At 41.1% G+C, this 26,428-nt stretch overlaps 1 protein-coding gene and 1 long non-coding RNA gene across 22 annotated transcripts in view; one reads left to right on the forward strand and one right to left on the reverse strand.

The window, feature by feature from the left end:
- The window catches only part of KMT2C (lysine methyltransferase 2C), a 332,762-nt gene that overhangs the window by 153,067 nt on the left and 153,267 nt on the right, over positions 1-26,428 (reverse strand). For all 21 annotated transcript variants that reach the window (XM_005297183.5, XM_065586755.1, XM_065586756.1 and 18 more), the window contains one exon: positions 4,578-4,740. In XM_005297183.5, the coding sequence (XP_005297240.2) occupies positions 4,578-4,740 (163 nt within the window). The remainder of the gene's footprint in view (positions 1-4,577; positions 4,741-26,428) is intronic.
- LOC135981912 (uncharacterized) lies at positions 16,913-19,514 on the forward strand. Its single transcript, XR_010599103.1, has 2 exons — positions 16,913-18,921; positions 19,292-19,514. It is a non-coding gene; the product is annotated as an uncharacterized LOC135981912 (long non-coding RNA).

Here is a 26,428-nt window from a genome sequence, read left to right on the forward strand (position 1 = left end):
CCTCACAGCTCCGACATGCTGACCAAACTAAACACACAGCATCTCACAGAGTGCATTAACATACTCCATCCCAGGGATGCAGGGGGTGAGCAATTGCCCCTCCCAGCGGCTGGGGACACTGTGGTGCTAAGTGCCAAAACTGAGCGCAGGGAGACCGTGTCTGTTGGGCGCAAGCAGCAAAGAGGAGGAAACTACCTGATTTGAATTCAGAGTATGAGGAACCATCGAGGGGGAAGAGATGGAGGGTGAGAGGAACCTTGCATGAGCAACCTTAATTCAGGCATTTCCTAACCTGAGTCCTTGACTTTGCAATAATAATAATAATGTTCTAAACATATTTTATCTATTTATTCACATACATATAGCAGCTGTTCCCCTTCCCATTTTGTTTAGATTACAAATTAAAACATGTACACAGGTTCCATTGCTTCGTTATTAGGTCTGTTTGACTCCACATTATGGAACAGCTGATTTCCATGTGTAATAGTTGACTCTGTTCAAAATTTGAATACTCATTCAATGCACGTGATAACATTTAATTTGATCATATTGAATGTGGGGAAACAAAAAAACCCTATTTTTTTACTTTCCATAAGTCAATCTAAATATAACAGATAAATATTCAATTTACCAACTCAATTTATTTTTGTATAGCAGCTATTATACCATCTTCACAAAATGTTTCAGACAGTTAAAAATGCAGAATTTTTCAAAAAATACTACATGACTAGAAAAACAAATTAGATATGAGAGAAAGGAAGGCTGAAGGTGGGCAACAAATGCAAGAGAGAAGATACACTTTTTTTTGGTAGTATTTGAAACCAATGAGACTGTAATTCAGGGCTGGCGAAGGGATTGCATCAGATAGGGTGTAAGCAATATAGCTAAGAGAAAGCAGACAAAAGAGGATTCTAGCTGACCAATATAGGAAGTGACTACTTCAGAGAGAATGGATGGAGTGAGGCTGAGAGAGTAGCCAAAAACTAGTGGGTAGATTTTTAATTTTGGTCTTTAAGAAAATGCACCAATAATGTGAATAGATACTAAGGTAGTGTAGGCAAGCTTGAACATTGATTAAAAGCAGGGTTACTGTTTGTACACAGTGCAAAGAAATTGCAGTTATCTAGACAAGAGACAAGAGAGAACATGGGTGTGGGAAAATGGATGAAAATGCAGATAAAGTTAGATATTGTTAAGACTGATGAGATAAGACTGAGCTGTGCATTGAGATGGTTGTAATCAGTGCATGGATTTCCCACAACTTCAGCAATGAATGCTAAAACCACATTTTACTTAGAATAAAAGGCATATATGTACAGTCACTTGAAATTTCCAAATGGCACAGTGGACTTGGAGGCCAGATCACTGTTTTTCGAGGAACCAACTGAATGGTCTTAGAGTCTGCAAGTTATCAGCATGGTGGCAACATCTTATGACTCTAAAGAGAAATTCTAATTAAGAGGATCAAGATTAGCAATATGTGAACCTCAAAAGGTTTGGATAAGCACTCAAAAACTCACATTGGCTAGAGATTCTGCTTCAATGTGAGGGAAAAATATGAGAACACCTTTTTTCTTTCTGTATTTCATCACTTCAGCTTGACCTCGTGACCAGAACAAAGTGAAGAAGAGTGCAAAAATGAGAGACTCTGTGTGCTTATGTGACTGTGTGAGAGAGAGCTGAATTTAGCCCAGATCTTTAAAATTTTACAAAGTTTCAGGTTAGGTCTTATTTTGGCCAGAACAGTTTGCTTCAAAATCAAGATTTTTTCAGATAATGGAAAATTTTAGTGTAGGTATCAACAGGTAGAAATTTAGGGGGGGAAAAGATTCTAGGGAGGAAGTCTAATTAGATAGGCAAAACATTTGACAAAGCAATGTATTAAACAGGGATAAACTTTCCAAGAGTGATCTTAAGTTTAATGGAAATATGATGCTTATAGTAAGATCACAAAGAGAACGTTGAGTTTGAGGAAGCAGCTATGAAAGAGGATTAGGAGCTGTGGAAGGAAAGTTGGCGATTACAAGGTCAAGAGTGCCACGGTGTTGAACTGGGCTAGTAGGAGTCTTTTGAAGGAAACAAGACATAAAAGTTGGATGGACAGTGTGACAGAGTGCAGTATGTCTGAGACAAATTATGAATTTTATCTTGTTCTATGTGTGGAAAAGTTGGATGTGGTGACTGCACAGGTCTGGACATGCCCAAAGCCAATCTATTGTATTGCATTCCAGACAGCTGCCCTTCCTGGGAAAGGTGTTTGACCCCTAGTTAAAGAACTAAACATTAAGAGTCTTCAAGACTGCAGTCTGGGGACACCAGATTTTATTGTCTCTCAACTACTGGCCAACCCCTCCACTGGAATTAATAGATATAGATATCTATAGATATCTATAGATATCGAGAGAGAGAGAGAGAGAGAGAGAGAGAGAGAGAGAGAGAGAGAGAGATGAATATGTTTATGTTTTTATTTATTTTTTATATATATAAATAAAAATAAATAAAAAACCTGGTGGTCTGTAGATTCTCAATTTAAGAACAATTTAAAGATTGAGGCCCGATTCTCAATTTTAGAACATCTTAAAGATGGAGGCCCCATTCAAGAGCAGCATTCTGCTCTGTGCAAGGGGCAGACCATCGGCGCATTTAAGGACTTGCAGAAGCAAGAGAGCAAGAGGCACTCAGCCCAGCTTGAATGCTACAAACCTCAGACTCACAGAAGGTACATCACAGGACTTCTGTTGTTTTCAAAGATCTGTTACTCTTGAGTGCTTCAAGAGTAAAGTCACTGCAGTTAAGAAGTTCCTTTGGTAAGCACCTTTCCTTCTTCACCTTGCTTTCCTGCCATGTTATCCCTGAAGGGGTTAAACTAGAAGCCCAGTATGCTCACAGCCTAGATGTAGCTCTGGGGCAAAAGTGTGTATAAGCAAGTGGGGAGTGGGGGGACCTTGGGAGGACACAGAGACTGATTTTGGGGCTAGGGTGGCAGCACCCTATGTCCCAAGGAAGGGCGTCAGACAAGAGCCGCATGGCCCCAAAGCTAGAAACGGTGACTAGGCTCTACCCATACCCAGTTGGCTTTGAAGCATGTAGGAGCTAGCTACTGGGTCCACATGCAACAGACTGGTGACCATTCAGAGTGTATTGGGTCAGCTTGTAACAGACAGTATGTGAAAAAGCCATTTTCCATGCCAGCTCTTTCATTATTTCATCAACTCATCAAAATACATAGTCACACCCCAAGATTTCAGTGCGTTAGCCTAATTCAAGGTGATAGTCACAAGTGAATAATAATAGTCAAGTAGTTACTTTTGAAAATATAGAGAGGTTCACAACACCTCTTACTAGCTGATACTGTTTCAAATGCCCACTGCTCCTGAAGATGATTTAGCTCCCCCCTCTCCAGGGGGTAATCTGTTTATTTAAATTAGACTTGCTTTTGTGTAATGTTTTACCTGTTTCCCTCTTTCAACTGTTATTTAATAGCTGAATAGGAAGGGGGTGTATATACATGGGACTCTGCTCGCTCCAACCTTCCTTCCCTCAAATTCAACTCTGCCCTTAAGCAGAAAAATAAGTAGGATCAGGATGCAAGGGATGTGCTGTCACTTATCGACATGAAAGCAGCTCAGTGGAAAGAAAAGGCCATTTGAAAACATCTCCTGGACACATCTGAGCAGTAGCACTTTTTATCTGTACTTGTACTTTTGACAAGCTTGTACTACTGACTGAGCAGCCAAGTGGGCTGGAGGGCAGAGGAGGAATTCTTGCACACTCCCTTTCCCCTCTGCCCATTCCAGCTATGACACGTGACTGAATCATAGTGGAAGAAGAAGAATGTTTTACAAATGTATGAATAATTTGGTAAACAAATTACACTTTGGAGGCTGGGCTAAACCTCCCTTAAAAGCAGGAGAAGCAGTGGAAGGGAAACAGGAATTCAGGATTTGCCAGACTGGAGCAGACAAGTGATCCATGCACTCCAGTAGCCTGTCTGAAATGAGTTACGGTGAGAACCTTAAGTAGCAATGTCTGAAATGCGCTATGGACAGGGAGTTCTTAGAGCTGTAGCATATCAGAGTGCAGGGATTTGCACAGTTTATTATTACTGAGAAATATCCACACTGGTGTTGGTCAGTTCAATATATGAACAGCAACTCTAAACCCAGGCTGGCTGCAACAATTCTACTTCTGTCTGCATTTCCATTTAACATTTATTTTAGTGACACCTCCCTTTTTGTTTTTTAAAACAAATTTGTGGTTAATGGCTTTTTAAAATATACCTATCTTTATATTTTTTCTAATTTACAGAAGTACTTTAAGAAATGGTTATAATGTCCCCGATGCAGGATAGAGCCCATACTTAGTATGCAGGGTGCTGACCACCGTGGCCCAATAGTCTTATTGGCTTCAAGGGGGTTATTCACATGCTTAAATACAAACACATACTTAAATGCTTTGCTGGATTGGGCCAGGATGCTCAGCATCTTACACGGTGGAGTCCTATATGACCAGAGTGTGAACCTGTGATATAATAACCATATACAGTTCACTTTCTTATTTGAATGTAGCTTACTTACATCTTTCAGGAGCCTGGTCAATATGGTCTGGACAAAGGAGGGAGAAGTTACTGAAATCCTGAAAGGTGCCTGCTCCAGCAGCACAGGGGTAATGGTACATCTGGGTACATTTCTCTTCACAGCATTTGATAGTGGCTCCAAGGTGCTTACAATATGCACATCGCTGAAAAAGAGACATGCAGTTCTTTTTATGATGAAACTGAATACAAAAACTACAGTTCACAGAAGAAATCCCTTCTTTGCACAAATCAGAAAATCCATTCTCGTGTCAGCCACTGAGGTCCAGCCAGTGCTAAAGGTCTTAGTCACAGAAGCAATATTACAACCACATATCTACTCTATAGATTTTCACTTTGCAAAGATGGCTGACAGCTTGGAATTTGGTGCTCCCTCATGGTCATTCTGGCTAAAGTTTTTTTGAGCTGGATTTTCAAGAGTACACAGAGTTGCTTAACTCTACTAGTGAATAGTAGAACTCCCACTGACTTCACTGGAAGCAGAGCTAGGGCAATGCTGAGAACTGTGGAAAGTCCCAACCCTTAACTATAACCTGCTTAACCTTCTGAGGTGCATTATGTGGCAATCCCCTAAAATGGCAAACACCAACATACAATCAAAATCTATCCTCATTATTTACTGCTGTCCATATAAACAGACTGTCATTAGCTGCAAGAACCATTTGCTTCACATGAATAAATCTGCTCTGGTAACTTCAAACTTTTTGATGGTGGAACGTATTTCCTTTACTTTTTATCTATTGTCTAATTTTAGCTATTCCTTTTGTAAAGAGGCCTGTAAAATAATCCAGAATAGTGCATGCAGAGGCTATGCGTGTTGGTACGGGCTGTTACTAGAAATGGTATAATTCTGATATTGTGAAATAACAGTGTACATTAGAATATGAAAATATGTGAAAGTACACAGGAAGTATCATGTTCTACTTCCGGGGTTGGCAACCTTTCAGAAGTGGTGTGCAGAGTCTTCATTTATTCACTCTAATTTACGGTTTCGCGTGCCAGTAATACATTTTAACGTTTTTAGAAGGTCTCTTTCTATAAGTCTATAATATATAACTAAACTATTGTTGTATGTAAAGTAAATAAGATTTTAAAATGTTTAAGAAGCTTCATTTAAAATTAAATTAAAATGCAGAGTCCCCCGGACCAGTGGCCAGGACCCGGGCAGTGAGAGTGCCACTGAAAATCCGCTCGCGTGCTGCCTTTGGCACGCATGCCATAGGTTGCCTACCCCTGTTCTACTTAAAAGATCAAGACATTATACATAGTATGGAGTGACCCTGTGTGGCAGAGTGATGGATTAGATGACCTAGTATCTCTTTCCCACCTTTAATTACTGTGATTCTGTGATACACGAGTTCAGGCAACCGATATACTTTACACAGAATCAGTACTGTTATCATTAATGATCACATTTGTATATGTGAAAAGAGAATTCCTCATGCGGAACTAACAAACAATATGCCATAGGGCCACCCCACCTGGAGTTCGTTCTGCATGACAGGTGCACCTGTCTTTGTTTCCCTTTCAGAGTCCCCTGAAACAGTCCAAACAGCTTTTCTCAGTGCCAATAGTCTTGTGGGGCTAAGTTGTTACCTAAGAAAGCCCCCGCAAGCACACAAGTCTCAATACCGTAGTGCAGACAACACATCAAATGCAGTCCTGGTGCTCTCACCACACCCAGCTCTCCAGCACCGCCCTGGCTCCCCAGCATAGTCCTCTCACGTCTCTCTGCCAGGACAATGACCCCAGCCCTTCCTACTGGAGTGCACTCCCACTCTTCCCAGCGGAAACCCCACAGCCTCTCTGCTGGGATCATCCTTGCCATGGGAGCAGGCCTCACTCCCCCTGGATCTCTCTCAGTTCTGGGTCCAGCTTTCTGGCCCTGGAGATATCAGCAGGTAAGCTCATCCTGCCTTCAGCCCTCGCTCTCTGGCTGGGGGACACCAGCCAGCAAATCCCTCTTGCTGCTCTCTTCCCTTCAGTCTTCTCCCAGGAATCACATTCTGCTTCCTTCTGGGACTCCTCCAGTCCCTTGGTTTCTGGCAGCTCTCACCTGCTTTTCCTGACTAAACCAGTCTGCTCTGACTCATTGGGACCTGCCCTCTCAAGTCTCTCCCTGATCTTCTATAGTCCCCTGGTGCTGACCCACCCTCTTAACTGGCCAAATGGGAGCACCTGTTCTGGTACAGGGGAGATGGATTTACTTCATTCACAGAGGCCAGCCGCTCTGCGACACAATCTCTTTATTCAAGGGGGAATAAATTCCATCATCTATCTCACCCACACCTTTCTGATTAGTTCATCAGTCCTTTAACTTCTTGGATCTCATTACAGTCCCCGAAGCACTGTAACATGCTTTTGCACTTTTTCTCCAAGGCAATAATATTTTTTTGGGTAACATACGGCACTATAGAAAATTTGGAATAAACTGATGAAAAATAGGTCTATAACAAAGCATATAAAGTGTAAAGTACCAGGTGAGCTAATCTTTCATTATAGAAATATACTCTTTAGGAATACTGGCATATTAGAGTACAAGAGCAACAACTGACACAAAGGAACATGTACTCCAATACTATATTTGCTTAATTTTTTAGAACATAGAAAATGTACATTACCTTAATTCTCCAACATTTCACGAGTCAGACACAAGACATAAATAATGCTCTTACAAACTCCTGGCAACTGACAACTGATTTTAAGGCAAAGAGTTTGTAAGGATAGATGTCTAAGTTAATTGCTACACAGACATTCTTAAAGTCAGACCAATCCACATCCTCAGAGAAACAACCATCTGCACTGCCAACTGAAGGTATAGTGATGGGGGGAAATGGCTATTTCATTTGCAATATAAAAGAGAAACTGTCAGGTCTACAAAAGAAGCCAGTTGATTGGGGGTAGCTATTGCCAAGTATTTTGTGCAGCAAGGCTAAAAAAAAAAAAAAAAAAAAAAAAAAAGAGAATGCCAACATAATGTACAGAGAAGAAAGGTTTTACAACCCTTACTGAAGACAGGTCCCATGACCTCTTGTTCAGCCACAAGGTTGGCTAGCAAAGATGCATTTGTATTGTCATTGCTTTACAGCTCTGCTCTAAAAATGTCCTTGCCATTGAAATATACAGCTCCAGATATGGGAAGACATGGCATACAAGAGGTTAAGAGTTCTGTAGGGTAGAATGCATAGTGGATACCTACAACAGTACATTAAGGTGATAGGCGATATTGTGAGCATGCACAGATGAGTTTTAATATCTACTAGACTTCCAATCTCTACCTATGTATGTTACTAATGTCTCTGACTAGTAAGACTATAACTATTATAAGGTTGAAAACACTGTGACAAAGTCACTTTTAGAGACCATACATTCACTGAATATATGATCTAGGATGCTGTATTACGGGTAAATGATGGGACTGAATGTGAGGTTCTGAAACCATGCAGCCTACAATCTGAAGCTTCGCAAACTGCAGCTGCATGGTTCTGTTAAACTACCACACAACCAGTGGCATAATTTCATATCCAACATTCAAACTGTACAGATTAAGAATGCATGCAAGAGAGGTTTGGTAGGATTGACCCTTAGAACATTAAAATTTTCCAGCCAGATTAACCCTTTAGACGATGTCCATAGATATCTCTCATGTCAGCCTGGTGGTGGGGTGATGGGTGTGTGTGTGTGTGTGTGTGTGTGTGTGTGTGTGTGTGTGTGTGTGTGTGTGTGTGTGTGTGTGTGTGTGTGTGTGAGAGAGATAAATGAATGAGATGAATGAAAACATTCAAAGGTTACTCAAAATGTTGAATTATCGAGTTGTAATAAATACCAGTGTTAATGACATTTAAGGCCTCAAGTTTCTGCTTTAAAATAGCCATCCAAAAAGGCACATAACGAATGATAAAAGTAGATTTAGAGTGCATCCTTCTCCAAATTTTATGCTGATTCCTGAGATGTCAGTTAGTGGATTCCTTATCACTTTTCACAAAAGCATGGAAAATAGGATAAGAAGAGAAGAGCAAGATCTAAATAACTCTGAGAAGTACTGAAAAATGCCGAAAACATGCTGATTTACAGCATCACATAAAGAAACTGGGGAGGGGGGGAGAGGAAGAGAGATGGAAGCCCTAATTACATTTAATTGAACCCTTCAAACCCATCTGCTAAAACTACATTAGCAATGAAAAGCATTTGGCAGCTACGCAAACACACACTTTATAAACAAGGTGGCATATATCATCTGAACCATATAAAAAATGAAGAATATCAACATTTATTGAATTGATAAGATGAAGAGATAAAGCAGTCAGAAGTAATAAATCCTCACGGGGAGTTTTTGCCATAGCTGCTGACTAGAAAACGTACTTTTCCAGCAACAGAAGCCAACACTTCTCTGAAATTGGACTACAAGTTATGGCCAAGAACAAGTATGTAGTTATTGTAACTGACTGACTTTTGTGAGGGAAGTCTTCAAAAATAATGAATTAGGTGTTTTTAATGCTGTGATACATAAAAGCTCCCAGAACCAATGTTACTTTGGTTTTTTACTGCAAAAATATTTCATCAGGTCATTAGGAAAAAATCAAATTATCAAGACAGTACAAGTGTCTTTTTCCATCACCACACTGTACATTCAAAGATAATAAGAGACTAAAGGAAGGTATAGAGTTTTCAAGATGACCAACAATGGGTAGATGAAATTACATCAGAGTCTCAGGAACTGTACGTCTTGAACCCTGGTCCACAGAGCTATTTGGAGCTAGCTGGTTCCAACCTGCCACCAGGAACCTGCTAACTGTTGTCAGAATAGGAGCTGATCTCAGACAAAGGACCTCAGTCCTGGGAGCTGATTGGCAGAATGCTGAAGGTCTTGATTGGTACACAGCTCCTATTTAAACCTAGCAAAGGAACAGGAAGTCATCCATGCAACTGGATCCACCGTGCTCTGGACTGTATGCCTTTTGCTTCCTGCTCCCGCTACCCGGGCTTGACTTCTTGGTATCCCAACTTGGTCTCACTCTGGTTACCGAGCCATGGTTCTGCTGTCAAGTTCATCTCCTGGTAACCTGACCCCTGCCTGCATCCTGACACTCGGACTTTTGGTTTGCCCTCTGGTCTGTCTTGGACTCCTGATATCTGACCTGGCCTGAGTCCCGACTCCTGCTTTGACCACTAGGTCACAGGGCCCATGTTCAAGTCAGGACACAGCTAAAGGTGATGGCATATGGGGCTCCTCTCAGAACATTCAACGCTGCTGCAGTGATTAAAAATGGCAAGCTGTCAAAGCAAGCATGAAATTATTAGGAACCAGAAGTTTTACAGTCTCCTGGGCTGAAGGAAAGTCCTTGCACAGTGCTATAAATTAGTTAGAAAGTTCAGGTTTTGTTCACAGCTCATTCAAGAAAATTAGCAGGAACAATAAGACAGGCCACTTTCCTATTCAAAAGCCCTTCACTGGCTACCCACTGCTCTTTGCATGAAGACCAAGCTTCTAGTGATTGCCTTCAAGACCCAGCAGAACTCCAATCCTGCCTACATTTCCGATTTTATTTCTAATTACTGTTCTCTCAGTCATTTGACTCTGCACATGCTTCCATCTAATTGCTCCCCTTCGATTTTTTTTTCTCACACTCATCTTCGTGCCTTCATCTATGCTACACCATACATTGGGAACAGCCTCCCTGATTTTCTAAACCAAATAGCCACCTTCTCCTTCAAATTTCAATTTGAAACTTACTTAACTCATTAGGTTCATTAGCTCCAATCTGCCACTGTAACAGGACTCATTTCTTTATACTTTAAAAAAAAGAAACTAGAAATCCATGGCAGAGGCAGCTTCTCTCTTTCACTCACTGTGGGGAAACCACCTCCCCAAATGAGCAGAATAAGCATTTTTTAATTCTACCTCTATCCTCCCCATACTCCGTTTGGTTTTCATCTTTGTTGTTGTTGTTACACCATAGACCTGCTAGCCCTTGAATACTACCATTAACCTAAGGGAAGAGTACTGAGCTCATGACTTAAATGTCTTTCTAGAAAAACAGGAAATGCAACTGGTTTATTGTTCAGAAATAAGTATCAAGAGAAACTGATTAAATAGAAATTATAGAACTGCCACCACAAGAGTTTATTGGGTACCTACTCCACATTATAAAAAGGTGCACTGATTGATCAGGATTGGAATATATGCAAATAGGGTGACCAGATGTCCCGATTTTATAGGGACAGTCCCGATATTTGGGGCTCTCTCTTATATAGGCGCCTATTACTCCCCACCCTGCTGTTCCGATTTTTCACACTTGCTGTCTGGTCACCCTATATGCAAAGCAGAGATTAGCACATGTATGTATCTCATTGAGGGTGTTGCAGGCTAACTTAATTTTCAATGTATGCTGTAAAAAAAGAAACTTGTTGGCAGACATGTCAGCCCTGGTGTTAACCAGATAAAAGTAAATCTGATAAAAGTAGCGTAAGCTAAAATTATAGAACAAAAGCTTGGTTTTGTCCATAAATTATCAAAACATCAAAGTACCTGATCCTTAGAGCGGCTGAGACCCACCAATGCTCATTGGCTTCATGGGAAGTTGAGGATCAGGCCCTAAAAGCTAGAGCAATAGAAGGATTGTTGGCTCTGTCCTAACTGTTAAAAATATTCTTGATTTCAAAAAGTGCTTTTATGAAAAAATTGCATCCTCTATGTTAACAGATTTCCACTACTGAGGTGCTCTGGAAAAATATTCATCCAAAAACACAGAAAAAAATTTAACTGAAGAGAAGATTATGACAATATGGGTTCTGATCCAGCTGCTACCAATAGCAAATCAAAGGATATATATAATGTCACATTTTATAATTGTTTCATAGCCTTTAGTACTCTTAATTAAAGTGAATACGTATCAAACAATTGCATTATGAAGAAATACTGTTGATTTTAGAGAAGAGGTCAAAATTATGACTTAGAATGGAAACGTATATGCAATCTTACCAATGCAGCAAAATCCAGTAAAATATGAATTTTACCATTCCAAAACTTATTTTGGATAAAATGACAGACTTTATACTTTGCTTTAGCTTTTAAAATGTTAGCTGAGAAATAACAGAATGCAATGAATGATTTTCATTTAGAATAGTGTACTGTATCAGGTAGATGACCCACCTGTTCTATTTTATTGACCTTGCACAATTTAATCTATATAGAACAGTACGGCTGTATAAACTGTTATCTTTCAAATGGTTAAGCTATTGAAAATTGTTGTGATGGACTCATATTAGGGGGATAAAGAGAATAATACCTTATGGTCCTGGCATTAATGACACCTCAAAGAAACTTGAGTGTAAACGGTGGTTAATGAGACGTGCTACCGTTGTTTTGACAAACATCATCGGTTGCTCTATGATCTGGCAAAAGCCCCGTAATGCTTATGAGCACACATCACTATCAGGATACCTAATATCGAATCCAACGTTTTCTAAGTATTGTAGATAATTCAGAAAAATTAAACACACCAACATGTTGACAAAGGAGAGTAAGCAATTTTCCATTATATGACTGCTTTAAAAAGGTACTATGTTATTTGTATGTCCAGCAGTACCCATTATTTTCTAATCTTTTAAATTTTGGATTAACAATGCCAGATATAGGGAGATGATTCAAAGCTGATAATGAGCAGGACAACCAGAGATTGGTTATTTTAAACTTCAAGATTTAATAAAAAATTAAACAACAAAAAACAGGAAATTAAAATTCAGATTGCTCTAGCTTAGATTTTAATTGCACTGTAATTGTAATTTTCTTTTACCACCATAACATACTAAATGAAACATTTTGAAGCACCAGCAAACTCTAATGTAATTTAAAAGGCAAACTTGAAACCTGAGAAAACATTTCCTTCCCTTAGTTTGTTTAAAACAAACAAACGAGACCAATGCATGCCTATGTCAGGCTCTTGGTGCTTTGATAACTTTAAAAACACACAATATTATGAAGTACAGTATATATTACATACAAAAAAACATGTGAAAAGAATGCCATTGTTGCAAAGTCAAGCATTGAAAAGTTAGGAAATACCAGAATTAAGGTTGACAGAATGCATTATGATTACATGCAATTAAATGCAGCCTGTATTTAATCACAAGATCATATACTATTTTTCCACAGGATTCCAGCCTCATTCAGTGCACAGGATGGATGGTGGTCAATGAATAGACATTATTCATTACTTCTTTTTATCCTCCTATTAATGTGTGGACCCTATGCTGTATTGAAAGTACACCATCCAAACTCTGCACTGAATGCTAAATTATTAATTTCCTAATGGGTGTGTCCATAGTGCATTCTCGGTACTATCAGTTATGAAAGTATTAATAAAGTTATCTTCACAACCTCTTTGTAAGATGAAGGGGCATTATCCCTACTTTATAGATGGGGAAGTGAGGCAGAGAGGAATTAAGGCTAAAATTGACAACATTATACACCAGTTTTGAGTGCCCATTTTGATACATCTAAATAACCTGATTTTTTCAGAGTACTTAGCATTTTTATAGCCCTACATATTTGAAGCTGTGCAGCTGCAACTTAGGCAAATCAGGTCACAGGTGTTTGAAGCTGGTCACCCAGAAAATGTGGCACATATAATAACACTGCTCTACAGCCAAAATGCTTCTGAAATAAATGTAGTCAAATTTTACTAATTCTGGGTCACTGAGAACGAAAATGATGCTTAAAATTATTGATTGGCTCTAGTTTTCAAGATATGCTATTGGGTAAGTATATACGACCCTTGACTTGGGAATGGCGGAGGATAAGTGAGTTATAAAGGGAAGGGATCTCAATTTAAACCAGAAATGACTAAAATACATCTTTGACTGGATCTATGAATAAATCTATGACTGGGTTTGGACAGTACTTGCTTTTTAGGCAAAACAATGAATGATGCAATCTGAAGCTGGTATTGCGTCATACATGATATGAATTGCACCATGTTATTCCTAAAAGTCACGGATGATGCAATCATAACGAAGCTTACATCACTCTGCTGAACAAATTGCCCTATATCAGCCCTAGAAATCATACAGTGTCGTGCTCTCTTATTTGTCAGGGTTTGATTTTGCAAAGGGACACATTTCTGTTTAGCCAAAGTGAGCAGAGATGCCTCGTACTTGTGTGAACAGTGCAGATAACTTCTGCTATGTTTGTGGTGAAGTGACTTTTGCATCACAAAAGCGCAGTATAACCACTATGGTTAAGAAAGCTTATCACCTTTATTTTGGCTGCAAAATTGGAGATCAGGACAAGAGGTGGGCCCCACACATATGCTGCAACACTTGTGCAACAAATCTTCGCCAGTGGTTGAACAGGAAAAGGAAATCTATGCCTTTTGCAGTGCCAATGATTTGGAGAGAGCCAACAGATCATACCAGCAATTGTTACTTCTGCATGGTGCCTCTAGTTGGGAATGGTGTGTCAAAGAAGAAAAAGTGGACTGTGCATTATCCAAACATTCCATCAGCTATACGACCAGTACCCCACGGAGAAGACTGCCGGTTCATGATGCACCAGAATCATTCTCACTTGAGTCAGACGAGGAAGAGGAAGAGGATGAAACTTCTGGTCCTGAACCATCAATGTCACAGGACCCACATTTTCTCCCATCCTCCTCCTCTGAACCATACCTCGTAACACAAGGTGAACTGAATGACCTTGTCAGGGATTTGGAACTACCCAAGGGTAAGGCAGAGCTGTTGGGCTCCAGACTACAGCAGTGGAATCTCCTGGCAGGTGATGTTAGGGTTTCCATGTTCTGTGACCGTCAAAAGGTTCTTGTCCCATTCTTCTTCATGGAAGGTGCTCTTGTAGCCTGCAACAACATCGATGGTGTGATGGCAGCCCTCAACATCGTTCACGATCCAGATGAGTGGAGACTGTTCATTGATTCATCGAAGACGAGTCTTAAAGCTGTTTTACTTCAGAATGGCAATGTTTTGCCATCAAATCCAGTTGGTCATGCAGTCCATATGAAGGAAACCTATGACAACATGAAACAACTTTTGAGGTGCCTAAACTATGACCAACATCAGTGGCAGCTTTGTGGCAATTTGAAGGTTGTTGCTCTCTTGCTTGGTCTGCAGACTGGATACACAAAGTACTGCTGTTTTCTCTGCGAATGGGATAGTCGTGCAAGAGATTCCCACTACATCAAGAAAGATTGGCCACCCCGACAGTCATTGGAGCCTGGGAGGAAAGGTGTTTAGCATCCACTTGTTGAATCAAGGAAGATTTTGTTACCACCCTTACACATCAAGCTGGGTCTGATGAAGAACTTCGCCAAGGCCATTGACAAAACACAAGCAGCTTTCAAGTACCTCCGTGGAAAATTTCCAAGGTTAAGTGAAGCTAAGATAAAGGAAGGTGTCTTTGTTGGTCCTCAGATTCGTGAACTTCAAGATGATGCATTTGATCGTGCACTGCATGGCAAGGAAAAGACGGCATGGAAAGCCTTCCAGTTAGTGGCAATAAATTTTCTCGGAAACAAGGCAGACAACTACAGGTTGTTGGTGGAAAACCTCCTCAGGGCATACAAAAGCCTTGGTTGCAACATGTCACTAAAGATACATTTTTTGCACTCTCATCTAGATTTTTTTCCACCGAACAGCGGAGCCGTGAGCGACGAGCACGGCGAGTGATTTCACCAGGACATTGCAACGATGGAAAAACGCTATCAGGGCAAATGGAGCCCATCCATGCTTGCAGACTATTGCTGGACAGTGACAAGAGATGCTCCATTTAATGAATACAAGAGACAAGCCAAGAAGCGCCGAGTAGACACTGAATAGGACTAAACTATGTACATAATAGTTTTTTGCCTTTTGTTTCATAATAAATATTATTTATCTACCTTACCTGACTCCTGCTCTGTAGAGATATATTTGTAGAAGATTATAAATTAGAGACGCTCCCTCACAAGGGACAACATTATGAACATATAAATTTGGAGATGTGTACCCTGGAGGTGGGGGTTGGGAGCACCACGTGGCTATGTGCAGCAGTTCACCTGATAGGCTCTCCAGTTTGTTTTATTATAGTTTTATTCCTTTCTCATTCACTGATTCATTATTTAATGAACCCCAAGATCATTATATGGTGTCTGAAGTGCTGAATGAGCAGGAAACTGCAGTGATTTTGAAGTTAACTTGGGTTTGCAACTGAAAGCAGGGACAAAGGGAGGCACCAAAGAAGCACATGGAGCACCAGGCACAAAGGCTTTTGCATGTATTTGGTGAGCACAACAGTAGCTTGACTAACTTAAGAGGGGGGGAAAAAAGCCAAAAATGGATGTGTTGCAACCTCATTCCAGTCTGCAATTGTCAGGCAATGCTGCCAAGAACTGGAAAACATTCAGACAGAGATCTGAATTGTATTTAGCAGCCACAGGGGCAGAGGAGAAAAATGATAAAGTGAAACCATCAATCTTATTGTATGTTGTTGGGGATGAAGCATTGGATATTTATAATAAATTTAAGTTTGAAGAAGGTGAAAGCATGAAATTCAGTAAAATACTGACTAAATTTGAGGAACACTGCATGCCAAATAAGAATGAAACCTTTGGGAGACCCAAATATTTATTATATGCATGCAAAAAAAATGATAACACCGTAGAGCAATGTGTCACCGAATTAAGGAAACTCAATAAAACCTGTGACTTTGGTGAGTTGACAGAATCTCTGGTCAGAGATAGTCTTTAATACCACAAATGATTTTATGTGTTAAGAAAGAGACTGATCCGGAAGGAGATTTAACTTTAGAAAAAGCTCTCCCAGTATGCAGGGCAGCAGAAACTGTGAAAGCACAAGCCAGAGAGCTGAATTCACCAGAAGGGGTTATCCATGTACTAAGTTCAAAAGAATATAGCCAGAATAGGTCAAATCAAAGAGTGGAACCTCTAGCTATAAAAACCACTGCTAGGGGGAAGACTGGTTTTCAGATGGTCATGTGGAAGTTGTCATAAATGTGGGGAAAATAATCATTTTGCAAAATGCTGCAGATCCCAAATGCAGAAAAGTCAGGTGCATTCAGTTAAAGACACTCTTGTTGAGGAGTTTTTCTGTAGACAAACTGGGATCTAGCAAGCATGATGAGAGGGACTGGATACTGCCTGTGACTGTGAATGGAATAATTATTCCACTGAAACTGGACACAGAAGCTCAGGTTAATATTCTGTCTGAACAAGATTATGAAAGACTGAAAATAAGACCAAAACTGGCAGCAACAAAAATAAAAGTAACTGGTTATTCTGGAACAAATATACCACTGAAGGAGAGGTGCATTGCTAGCAGCAACCATTTAAAAAAAATAAAATGTACAGGCTCCCTTTCATTGTAGTGCTGCATGTGAGAAACTCAATCTGCTAGCATGGGCACTGCTCTCACTACGAGATCATACTGAACTTGGCTATGAGGTACTCTTTCGGGAATATCAAAGGTTGGGTTGCTTGCATGGTGAACATACAATCTGGATAAAGCAGCAGGTCCCTCCAGTTCTCCATCCATGTAGAAAGATGCCATTTGCACTCTGATAAACCCGAGTCTGAGCTTGCAAGAATAGAAGCAATACAAGTAATACAAAAAATGGAGGTGACAACATAATGGGTGAGCTCCCTTGTCATTATGGAGAAAAGTAACTGCCAGCTACGCATATGCTTAGATCCCAGAGACCTCAACAAGGCTATAAAAAGAACATTTCAAACTATCAACCAGAGAAAAAAAATATGGCTCAATTTGCAAATGCTAAATATTTCAATAAATGGGATGAATCCTCAGGTTTTGGCAGCTAAAATTAAATGAAGAAAGCTCAAAGTTATGCACATTTAATACCCCATTTGGAAGATACTGATTCTCATGCTTACCTTTCGCACAGCTTCAGCACAGGAGCATACCACAAAACCAGACATAAGATCTACGAACATATTAATGGTGTTGACACCTCAATGGATGACATCATCATCTGGGGCTCAATGAAAGAGTATGATTGTAGACTTTGGGATGTCCTGGATGCAAATACTGATGCAAACCTCAGAGTAAATATGGAGAAATGTGTTTGAGGGATTACAGAACTGACTTTTGCTGGGGCCATTATTTCCAAGGAAGGTATAAAGCCTGATAAGAGGAAGATTTCAGCCACTGAAATGATGCTACATCCCCCAGTCAAAGAAAGATGTCCAGTGGTTCCTGGGAATGGTTAATAATCTTGGAAAATTCATACTTAATCCCCCAAAGCAGCAGCTTTGAGAAAATTCCTAGAGAATAAAAATGAATAGTATTAAGGTGCAGAACAGGAGACATCATGAGAAGGTTTAAAACAACTAATTCAAGAGCCAGTGTTGAAGTTCCAAACACAAGGAAGGCCTATTAAAATTTCAGCAGATGCTTCATAGTCTGGGTTAGGTGCAGCGATTTTACAGAAGCATGAAGATTGTTGGCAACCAGTGGCATATGCATCCAAATCACTGAGACAGAAACCAGATACACACAGATCAAGAAGGAGCTTTTATGAATTTTGTTTGCCTGTGAGAGATTCAATCAGTATATGTATGGATAGACAGTGGAAGCTGAAATGGACCACAAACCCCTGATAGTGCTATTTAGCAAACCACTCAATGACTGTACCTTAAGGACTCAAAGAACGATGATAAAGCTGCAAAACCGTGATTTGGTTGTGACCTACATACCTGGTAAATTCATGTTCACTGCATATGCACTTTTCAGAGCAGTGGCAGAGAAGACTTTAGAGACAGAGATGCAAGCCTATGTAGATCTGATTGTAAAGTAAATTCCCATAGCTAACAGGAAACTACAACAAATAGGAGAGGAAATGGAGAAAGATGAACTGTTGGGAATCCTCAAAGAAGTGATAATTAAAGGGTGGCCTGAAGAAATAAGCAGTTGCTGTCCAAGTATAACAGATTACTGGAACTGCAGGCGTGAATTTACTGTGATAGATAAGGTGATTTTCAATGGCAGTAAGGTTGTAATTCCAATGAGCCTTCAAAAAGAAATGCTATGGAAGATACACAAGGATCATTTAGGAATTGAGAAGTGCACACAATGAGCATGAAAGGTGTTGTATTGGCTGTGGATCAATCACAACCTCGCTACTGTGGTAGGAAACTGTTTTTCCTACTTGAAATACAAGCCTTGCCAACAAGCAGAGCCTCAGACTTCATCCAGTTGCACAAAGGCCTTATGAGAAGATCAACACTGACTTATTTACTTAGCAATCAAAGGATTATTTAATAGTCCCAGATTATTATTCGCTGTGTCCAGAAAACTGAACAGTACTGATAGTAAAAAGAAGAACAGGAGGACTTGTGGCACCTTAGAGACTAACAAATTTATTAGAGCATAAGCTTTCGTGGACTACAGCCCACTTCTTCGGATGCATATAGAATGGAACATATATTGAGGAGATATATATACACACATACAGAGAGCATAAATAGGTGGGAGTTGTCTTACCACCTCTGAGAGGCCAATTAATTAAGAGAAAAAAAACTTTTGAAGTGATAATCAAGCTAGCCGAGTACAGACAGACAGTTAGATAACAAGTGTGAGAGATTCAATGGTTGTAATGGCTCAACCATTCCCAGTCCTTATTTAAACCGGAGTTGATTGTGTCTAGTTTGCATATCAATTCTAGCTCAGCAGTTACTGATAGTAAGTCAGTGATAGCCGGCTTGAAGGGAAACTTCTCCAGACATGGAATTCCATATGACGTCTTTAGTGATAATGGGCCACAATTTTCCAGTGCAGATTTTAGGCAATTTGCCATAGATTGGGATTTTTATCACAAAACCTCAAATCCAAATTACCCCCAATCAAATGGACTTGCAGAAAGGTCTATACAGTAACTCCTCACTTAATGTTGTAGTTATGTTCCTGAAAAATGTGACTTTAAGCGAAATGATGTTAAGCGAATCCAATTTCCCCATAAGAATTAATGTAAATGAGGGGGTTAGGTTCCAGGGAATTCTTTTTATACACACACACACACACACACACACACACACACACACACACACACAGTTTTAAACAAACAATTTAATACTGGTACACAGTGATGAGGATTGTGAAGCTTGGTTGAGGTGGAGGAGTCAGAAGGTGGGATATTTCCCTTACTGCTAAATGATGAACTAGCAATTGGCTGATCCCTCAAGGGTTAACTCTCTCACTCTACAAGGCAGCAGGAATGGAGGGAGATGTGCGTATTTCCCCTTTAAGTACACTGCCTTGTAAATTAGATCAGCTTGCTGAGACCGCAGCTGCTGCAAGCTCCCTCCGTCCTGAGCCCTGGTGTGTGTCCCCTGCTCTATGGAAGATGGGGTAAGCGGAGTGCAGGAGCAGGGGGAGGGGGACACCCTGATATTAACCCCCCTCTTCCTTCCCTCCCCCCCGCACAGCAAGCAGGAGTCTCGGGGAGCAGCTCCAAGGCAGAGGGCAGGAGCAGCACATGGCAGTGGGGGGGAAGGATAGCTGCAATTGCTAGCCTGCTGGGCAGCTGCTGCACAGGGAACTTAGGGGAGCGGGAAGCTGATAGCGGGGCTGCCGGTCCACCTTAGTTCTAAGCCCCCACCAGCTAGCTGCAACGGGCTGCTCTTTCTGAAGCAGTAGACAAAGCAGGCGGCTGCCAAACGACGTTAGAAGGGAGCATTACACAACTTTAAACGAGCATGTTCCCTAATTGATCAGCAACGTAACAACAAAACAACATTAACCGGGATGACTTTAAGTGAGGAGTTACTGTACAGACAGTAAAGAACCTTATGAAAAAGATTTTTGATAGTGGGGGCGATTTGTATAAAGTGTTATTGGTTTACTGAAATACACCCCTGGAGAATGGCTTTTTCTCCAGCGCGGCTGTTAATGGGAAGAAGGATCATATCTAATTTACCAATTATTGATAACTTGCTGAAATCTCGTAACAATGAAACCATGTAGAAGATGAAAGAAAATCAGAAGTGGAAGCAGAAATATTATTTTGACAAAAGAGCCTGTGATCTCCCATCTCTTAACCCAAGTGATAGAGTATGCCTGAGGAATCACACCTCTAATACTAGTGGCCAAAGGGGTACTATTAAAGAACAGCTGCATCCAAGGTTTTATGTAGTCTAGACAGACCACGGGGGATGCATTTTAACGTAATCAAAGGGATCTACGAGTAATCCCAGAAAGTTCCAACACGTGGACAGTAGATGTGGACTCTGGTATTTCTCATCTGACTGATCCTTTATTATCAACAAACAAAGGAGAAACTGTCAAGGAACAAGAGAACAACTCAGACTCTAATGAAAGGCTGATACTGAGAAGATCAGAACGGGAGATTAAAACGTCCTGAAAGATTCCTAGAGACTTGCTAATGTTACTGGTTTTGAGGAAAGTGAGCGGTAAAGACTCGCTCAAGAATGATGTGCTGCTAACCTCTCCTCTCAAGGCAGTTGACACATTGGGTTTATGGAAATGTACTAGATGGGTTGAGAATTTAATGCATGAGTTATTAGATAGTTGTTAGCTGTGTGTGTGTGTGTGTGTGTGTGTGTGTGTGTGTGTACACACACACACACACACACACACATATATTTTTGGTAAAAAAGTGACATCAAAGAGCGGGAGTCAGCTTATAAATGGGTCTACATCAAAATTTGATGATTTTAAACTCTATGGAATCATTTAATAGAATATGTAATACACTGTCGTTTTGTTTACCTGGAGCGTCTGCAGGCATGGAGCCCCTCAGCTCCCTGTGGCCGCGGTTCGCCGTTCCCAGCCAATGGGAGCTGCGAGAAGTGGCACCACTTCCCATTAGCTGGGAACGGCAAACCGCGGCCACTGGGAGCTGAGAGGCTCCGTGCCTGTGAACGCTCCAGATAAACAAAACATCCAGGCCCGCTAGCAGCTTACCCTAACGGGCCAGTAGCCAAAGTTTGCCAACCCCTGAAATATAGGGTCGTCTTATGAAAGGGTCATACAATTTTTGCTATTTTTACCTAGCCATCTTGGGGGGTCGGCTTATAAACAAACAGGCTAATGAATGAGTATATACGATAATTATTTTTTCTTTAAGAGGAAAGCTGTAGAGATATGTTTGTAGATTGTAATTTAGACGCTCCCTCATAAGGGGCAGTATTATGAACATAGGAATTTGGAGATGTGCCCTGGAGGCGGGAACCCTGCATGGCTGTGTGCAGCAGTTTACCAGAGAAGCTCTCCAGTTTGTTCTAATAAAGTTTTATTCCTTTCTCATTCACTGGTTTGTTATTTAATGAACCCCAAGGTTGTTACTCGCTCCCATCCACCTCTGATTTTTATTCTACCCCACCCATTTCTGCTCCTCATACGTCTGCATTCCAGTCAGGCTGCTTCCTCTGCCTCTGTTACCTGGGAGTAGGGTGACCAGATGTCCCGATTTTATAGGGACAGTCCCGATTTTTGGGTCTTTTTCTTATATAGACTCCTATTACCCCCCACCCCCCGTCCCGATTTTTCACACTTGCTGTCTGGTCACCCTACCTGGGAGCCACTGAAAGAACAGAAGAGAAAGTTTCCCTGGTGTCAGTTCTGATGCTTGGCAGCACAGCAGACTCCAGTAGCCTGGAAGACCAATGGTAGGAAATGTCCTGCTCGATCCTGCAGCCCTGGGCTGGAGCACAGAAAGTCTGATAGGCACATATGAGCTGTGTGGAGATGGACCATGCCCAGTTCACATGCAATGTTCAACAAATTTAGCTGCCATATACTAATAAGTCTCTATGGAGCATGTGCAAACCAAGAATTTCAAAGGCTTATAACTTGGCCAATTTAGACAAATGTTCATAGGGATGACAAAGGCATATCCCTCAAACTAGGACATCTCCACTGCCAAATTTAAAGCCCCTGTTCCAAAGCATGGGGACACTAGAGCTTCTCACCAAAACAGATACACATTTTTTTAACATGAGCTAAATTAATTTTTTCCATAATCTTGTTCTCGGAAACAACTGAACTGTTTTAGCTGAAACTTTCCCAAAAACTTCAGCTTGAAGTGGACACCTAGCATGGAGTATTGCAGCTTGAATGGTTAAAGTTTGGCAAAGTTATAAGCAACTGAAAACAGGATCTTCTAATGGAAAGTATTGGGCAACCTTAACTTAGGTAATAGCTACCAGCTACACCTATAGCTAAACCACTCAGGATATGCATACACTGAAAAAAACCTCCTGCAATAATGAGTCTCAGAGCCCAGGGACTACAGACTCGAGCTCATGCAATGGCTCTAAAAATAGCCATGTAGACATTCCCACTTGACCTCTAAAAACCAAGGGGAGAGGGCCAGTGTTTGATTAATTTTGACGTGGATGAAACTAATTTGGAATAAGGCACTCTTATTCTAGAATAAGAGCATCCACACCTGGAGTTAATCAGGAATAGTTAATCCACTTTAAATTCCCATTCTACTTTATTCCAGATTAACTTTCATGTGTAGACAAGCCCTAATATTGACAGCAGTACTACTAAGCACAACACATTTAGCAAAAGTGGATACACCTGGATAAATCACTTTCATCATTGTCAATCTGAATGTCTGGAAGGCTGCCCTGTTTTCTCTGCTTCCCCATTTAACTACTTCATTTACCTTGTAATTTTCTTAAAACTTAAAGGTAAATTCTAGTGAGGTATAAAGCACTTGGATAAATAGCTATAGGATAGTCTCTTGCTTTGCGGTTTCTGGGGCTTTTGTCATTGGGGAGTGAAAGACCCTCCTATTTCCCTCTCCCCTGTAGGCAGGGATATAGAGAAATTAAAGTTCTTGGGCATATTTGAACTTCCCCTTCCCAGCAGCCAGCCACCCCATTAATCTTAGTCTCAATATCCACAATGATGAATGAGCATGTTAGCAGGATGTTTCTGACAAAATGATCAGCAGTGAGATAGTTAACAATGTTTGACATTTAAATTATTATAATTAGGCTTCGGGGTTAGCCCCCCCAAGAGACAAGTGGGGAAGATCAGACCCTGTCACTTATTGTTTCAGGCTGCTTGTTTGCAGGCTCAGGAACACAACATTGCATCAGTTCTACTTGGTTCATATTTGGAAGGTTTTCTTCACATCCAGAAGGGGTAGAAACTTCATTTAGGAAGTAGGAAAGAAAGAAAAAAGAAAAGAAACAAAGCTTAGAGCCTGAAACACAATTCTGTAGTAGTGAGCAGATTCTGTAGGAAATTCTGCAGCCATAGTACTGTGGAAAACACCCGCCCTCCTTATTACTGGCAGGGCTGATAGTGCTGTCTATTATTAAGGTTGCCTGACACTTCCCACTTTAAGACCCTCTTTTTATCAGTGTATAACTTTGCCAAACAAACCAGTTGAGCTGAAATTTTACATGGCAGATGTGTGCTTCAGGCTGATATTTCATTTTTTTTTTTTTTAATTTGAGCCAAAACAGTTTAGCTGTTTCTGAGAATGAGGCTACAGAAAAATACATGTTGGGCACATTACAATTTACTGGTAACCTCTTCATTGAACAGCTCTAACTCTGCCCCTGTCCTTTGGAGCAAGGACTTGAAATTTTGCATGGGGTGGCCTTTGTGTAAGGAGTGTGCTTTTTGCCTTCCCCATGAAAATCCGCCCCAATTTGACCATATTATAAGCCTTAGAAAACCATCACAATTTGCACATGCCTAATAGAAACTCCGATTTTAGCAGCTAAAATCCCTGAAGATTCTGAGCATGCTTGATCCTCTCTCTCACAGGTCCCAGTGATGATGAGACTGCACATGAACCATCCCCACAGAATGACTGATCGTGCTCCAGCGTAGGGCAACAGGAGTGAAGCTGCACTTTCCCTGTAATGGGTGCTCCAAGCTGCTCCAGTCCAAGGGTGAGGGACTGGCACTAGAAACGAGAGCAGGGAGCCAGTATCTCCTGTGTTCTCAATGACTGCACCTACTGGCACCTAGACAGCATGGAGAAGAAAGCAGTGAGTCATATGTAGAGGGGACAAAGACATAAGAGAACCCACACAGGAGAGCACCCATATGAATGCTGCGAGTGCGGGAAAAGCTTCACTCAGAGCTCATCCCTTATCACACATCAGAGAATCCATACAGGAGTGTGGGAGGGAAAGGAATAGATGGGGGTAAGGAGGGGCAGCAAAAAACTGGGACATAGTATAATATGGCTGAGCAAGGAAACTGGGAGTCAAGTGGAAGCTGGGACTGGGAGCTAGTGAGGGAAATGGGAGTGACAGGGACTGGAAATCAATTGGCTGGAGGGGATTGGGAGAATACTGAAATCAGCTGTGGTGGTGGGGAGACTGGGACTGGTTTAACAAGGAGACTGGGACTAGGAACCAGAGTGTGGCTGGGGCAACAGATCTGACAAAAAGCTGGGTAGGTGAGGGGGAAGGGAAATAATTCTGATATGGAGCCGGGGGATTTGAGGAGAAGAGGGAATGGAAACTGAGACTGGGTTAGGAGCCCAAGGAGGGAGATAAGTACTGGGACCTGGTGGCGGGGAAGAGACAGATCAGATGAAGAGCCAGGAGAAGGAAACTGGACTGGCTAGGCAAGAAGAATGGGAAGGGAGGGAGGAAAGAGAGAACTGGGACTCAGATGGCAAGTGGACTGGGACAAAGAGCATGGGGTGGGGAAAAGACAGGCCTGGGACATGGATAGGTTGGAAGGGAGGGGGCAGTAGGGTCAAAAGTTAGAAATGGGTAGAAGCGTCTGTGTCCACTAGCGTATACAACCCTCCAGAACCTGAAATGGAACCTCAGGGTATGTCTACACTGAAGGAAAAACAAAACAAAACAGCAGTGAGTCTCAGAAACCAGGTCAACTGACTTCAGCATGCAGAGCACATGCTACAGGGCTAAAAATAGCAGGGTTGACATTCCTGTTTGGAATGGAGCCCAGGCTCTGAAATCTGGCAAGTGGGGAGAGTCTCGGAGTTCAGGCCCCAGCCTGAATGGGAATGTCTACACTGATATTTCTAGCCATGTAGCATGAGCCAGTTGACCCTGGCTCTGAGACTTGCTGCTGGGGAGGATTCCAGAGTCATACCATTCCTCTGCTGTCAGCAAATATCCATGAAACCCACTGGCAAAAAGTGTCCTATCCCTGGTCCATATCAAGGATAATATGCTGCTAACATGATGGAATTTATGTCTTCTCAGTTTGCTTTTATAAAAGCCTAGGAAATTACACACATACAAACTATTGTTGAAAGAATGCAAGAATTCAAGTTGCCTGTGCAACCTTAATTTGTCCCCTTGTGCATATGCATTATGATACAATCTTCAATTACATGATCAGATACTAATTTTTCCACAGGACCCTGCCTCATTCAGTGCACAGACTATTTTAATTCTGGCATTTCCTAACTTTTGAGTGCTTGACTGTGCAACCTTAATAATATTCTTTTAACAGAGGTGGGTTTTTTTTTTTTTGGTAGTATAATATGAATTTACTCTAATGGAAAGGCAATTGTCAATAAAAGCTACCGCACATATTCAGTTACAAGTACGTTTTACAGGAAGGTAGTGGGGGTAGGGTCGAAGAGCAATTTTGGATTATATATGCATATAAAATAAAATAACTTCTCGGCTTTGCTACCTTCCCCACTATTGAACACCTCCTTAGTATTCCTTCCCCACTGACTGCAATCAGTACCTCATTGTTCATAATTCTTATTTTCTTGGCGGTTCCTAAATTATGCTATCCAAATGGCACAGATTCATTGTAAACAAAATCCAACATCTTCAGTTCACTAATTTTTGTAAAATGAGCCCAAATAAAGCAATTAGATGG

The sequence above is a fragment of the Chrysemys picta genome, chromosome 2 (assembly GCF_011386835.1).
Source record: "Chrysemys picta bellii isolate R12L10 chromosome 2, ASM1138683v2, whole genome shotgun sequence".
Lineage (NCBI taxonomy): Eukaryota > Metazoa > Chordata > Testudines > Emydidae > Chrysemys > Chrysemys picta.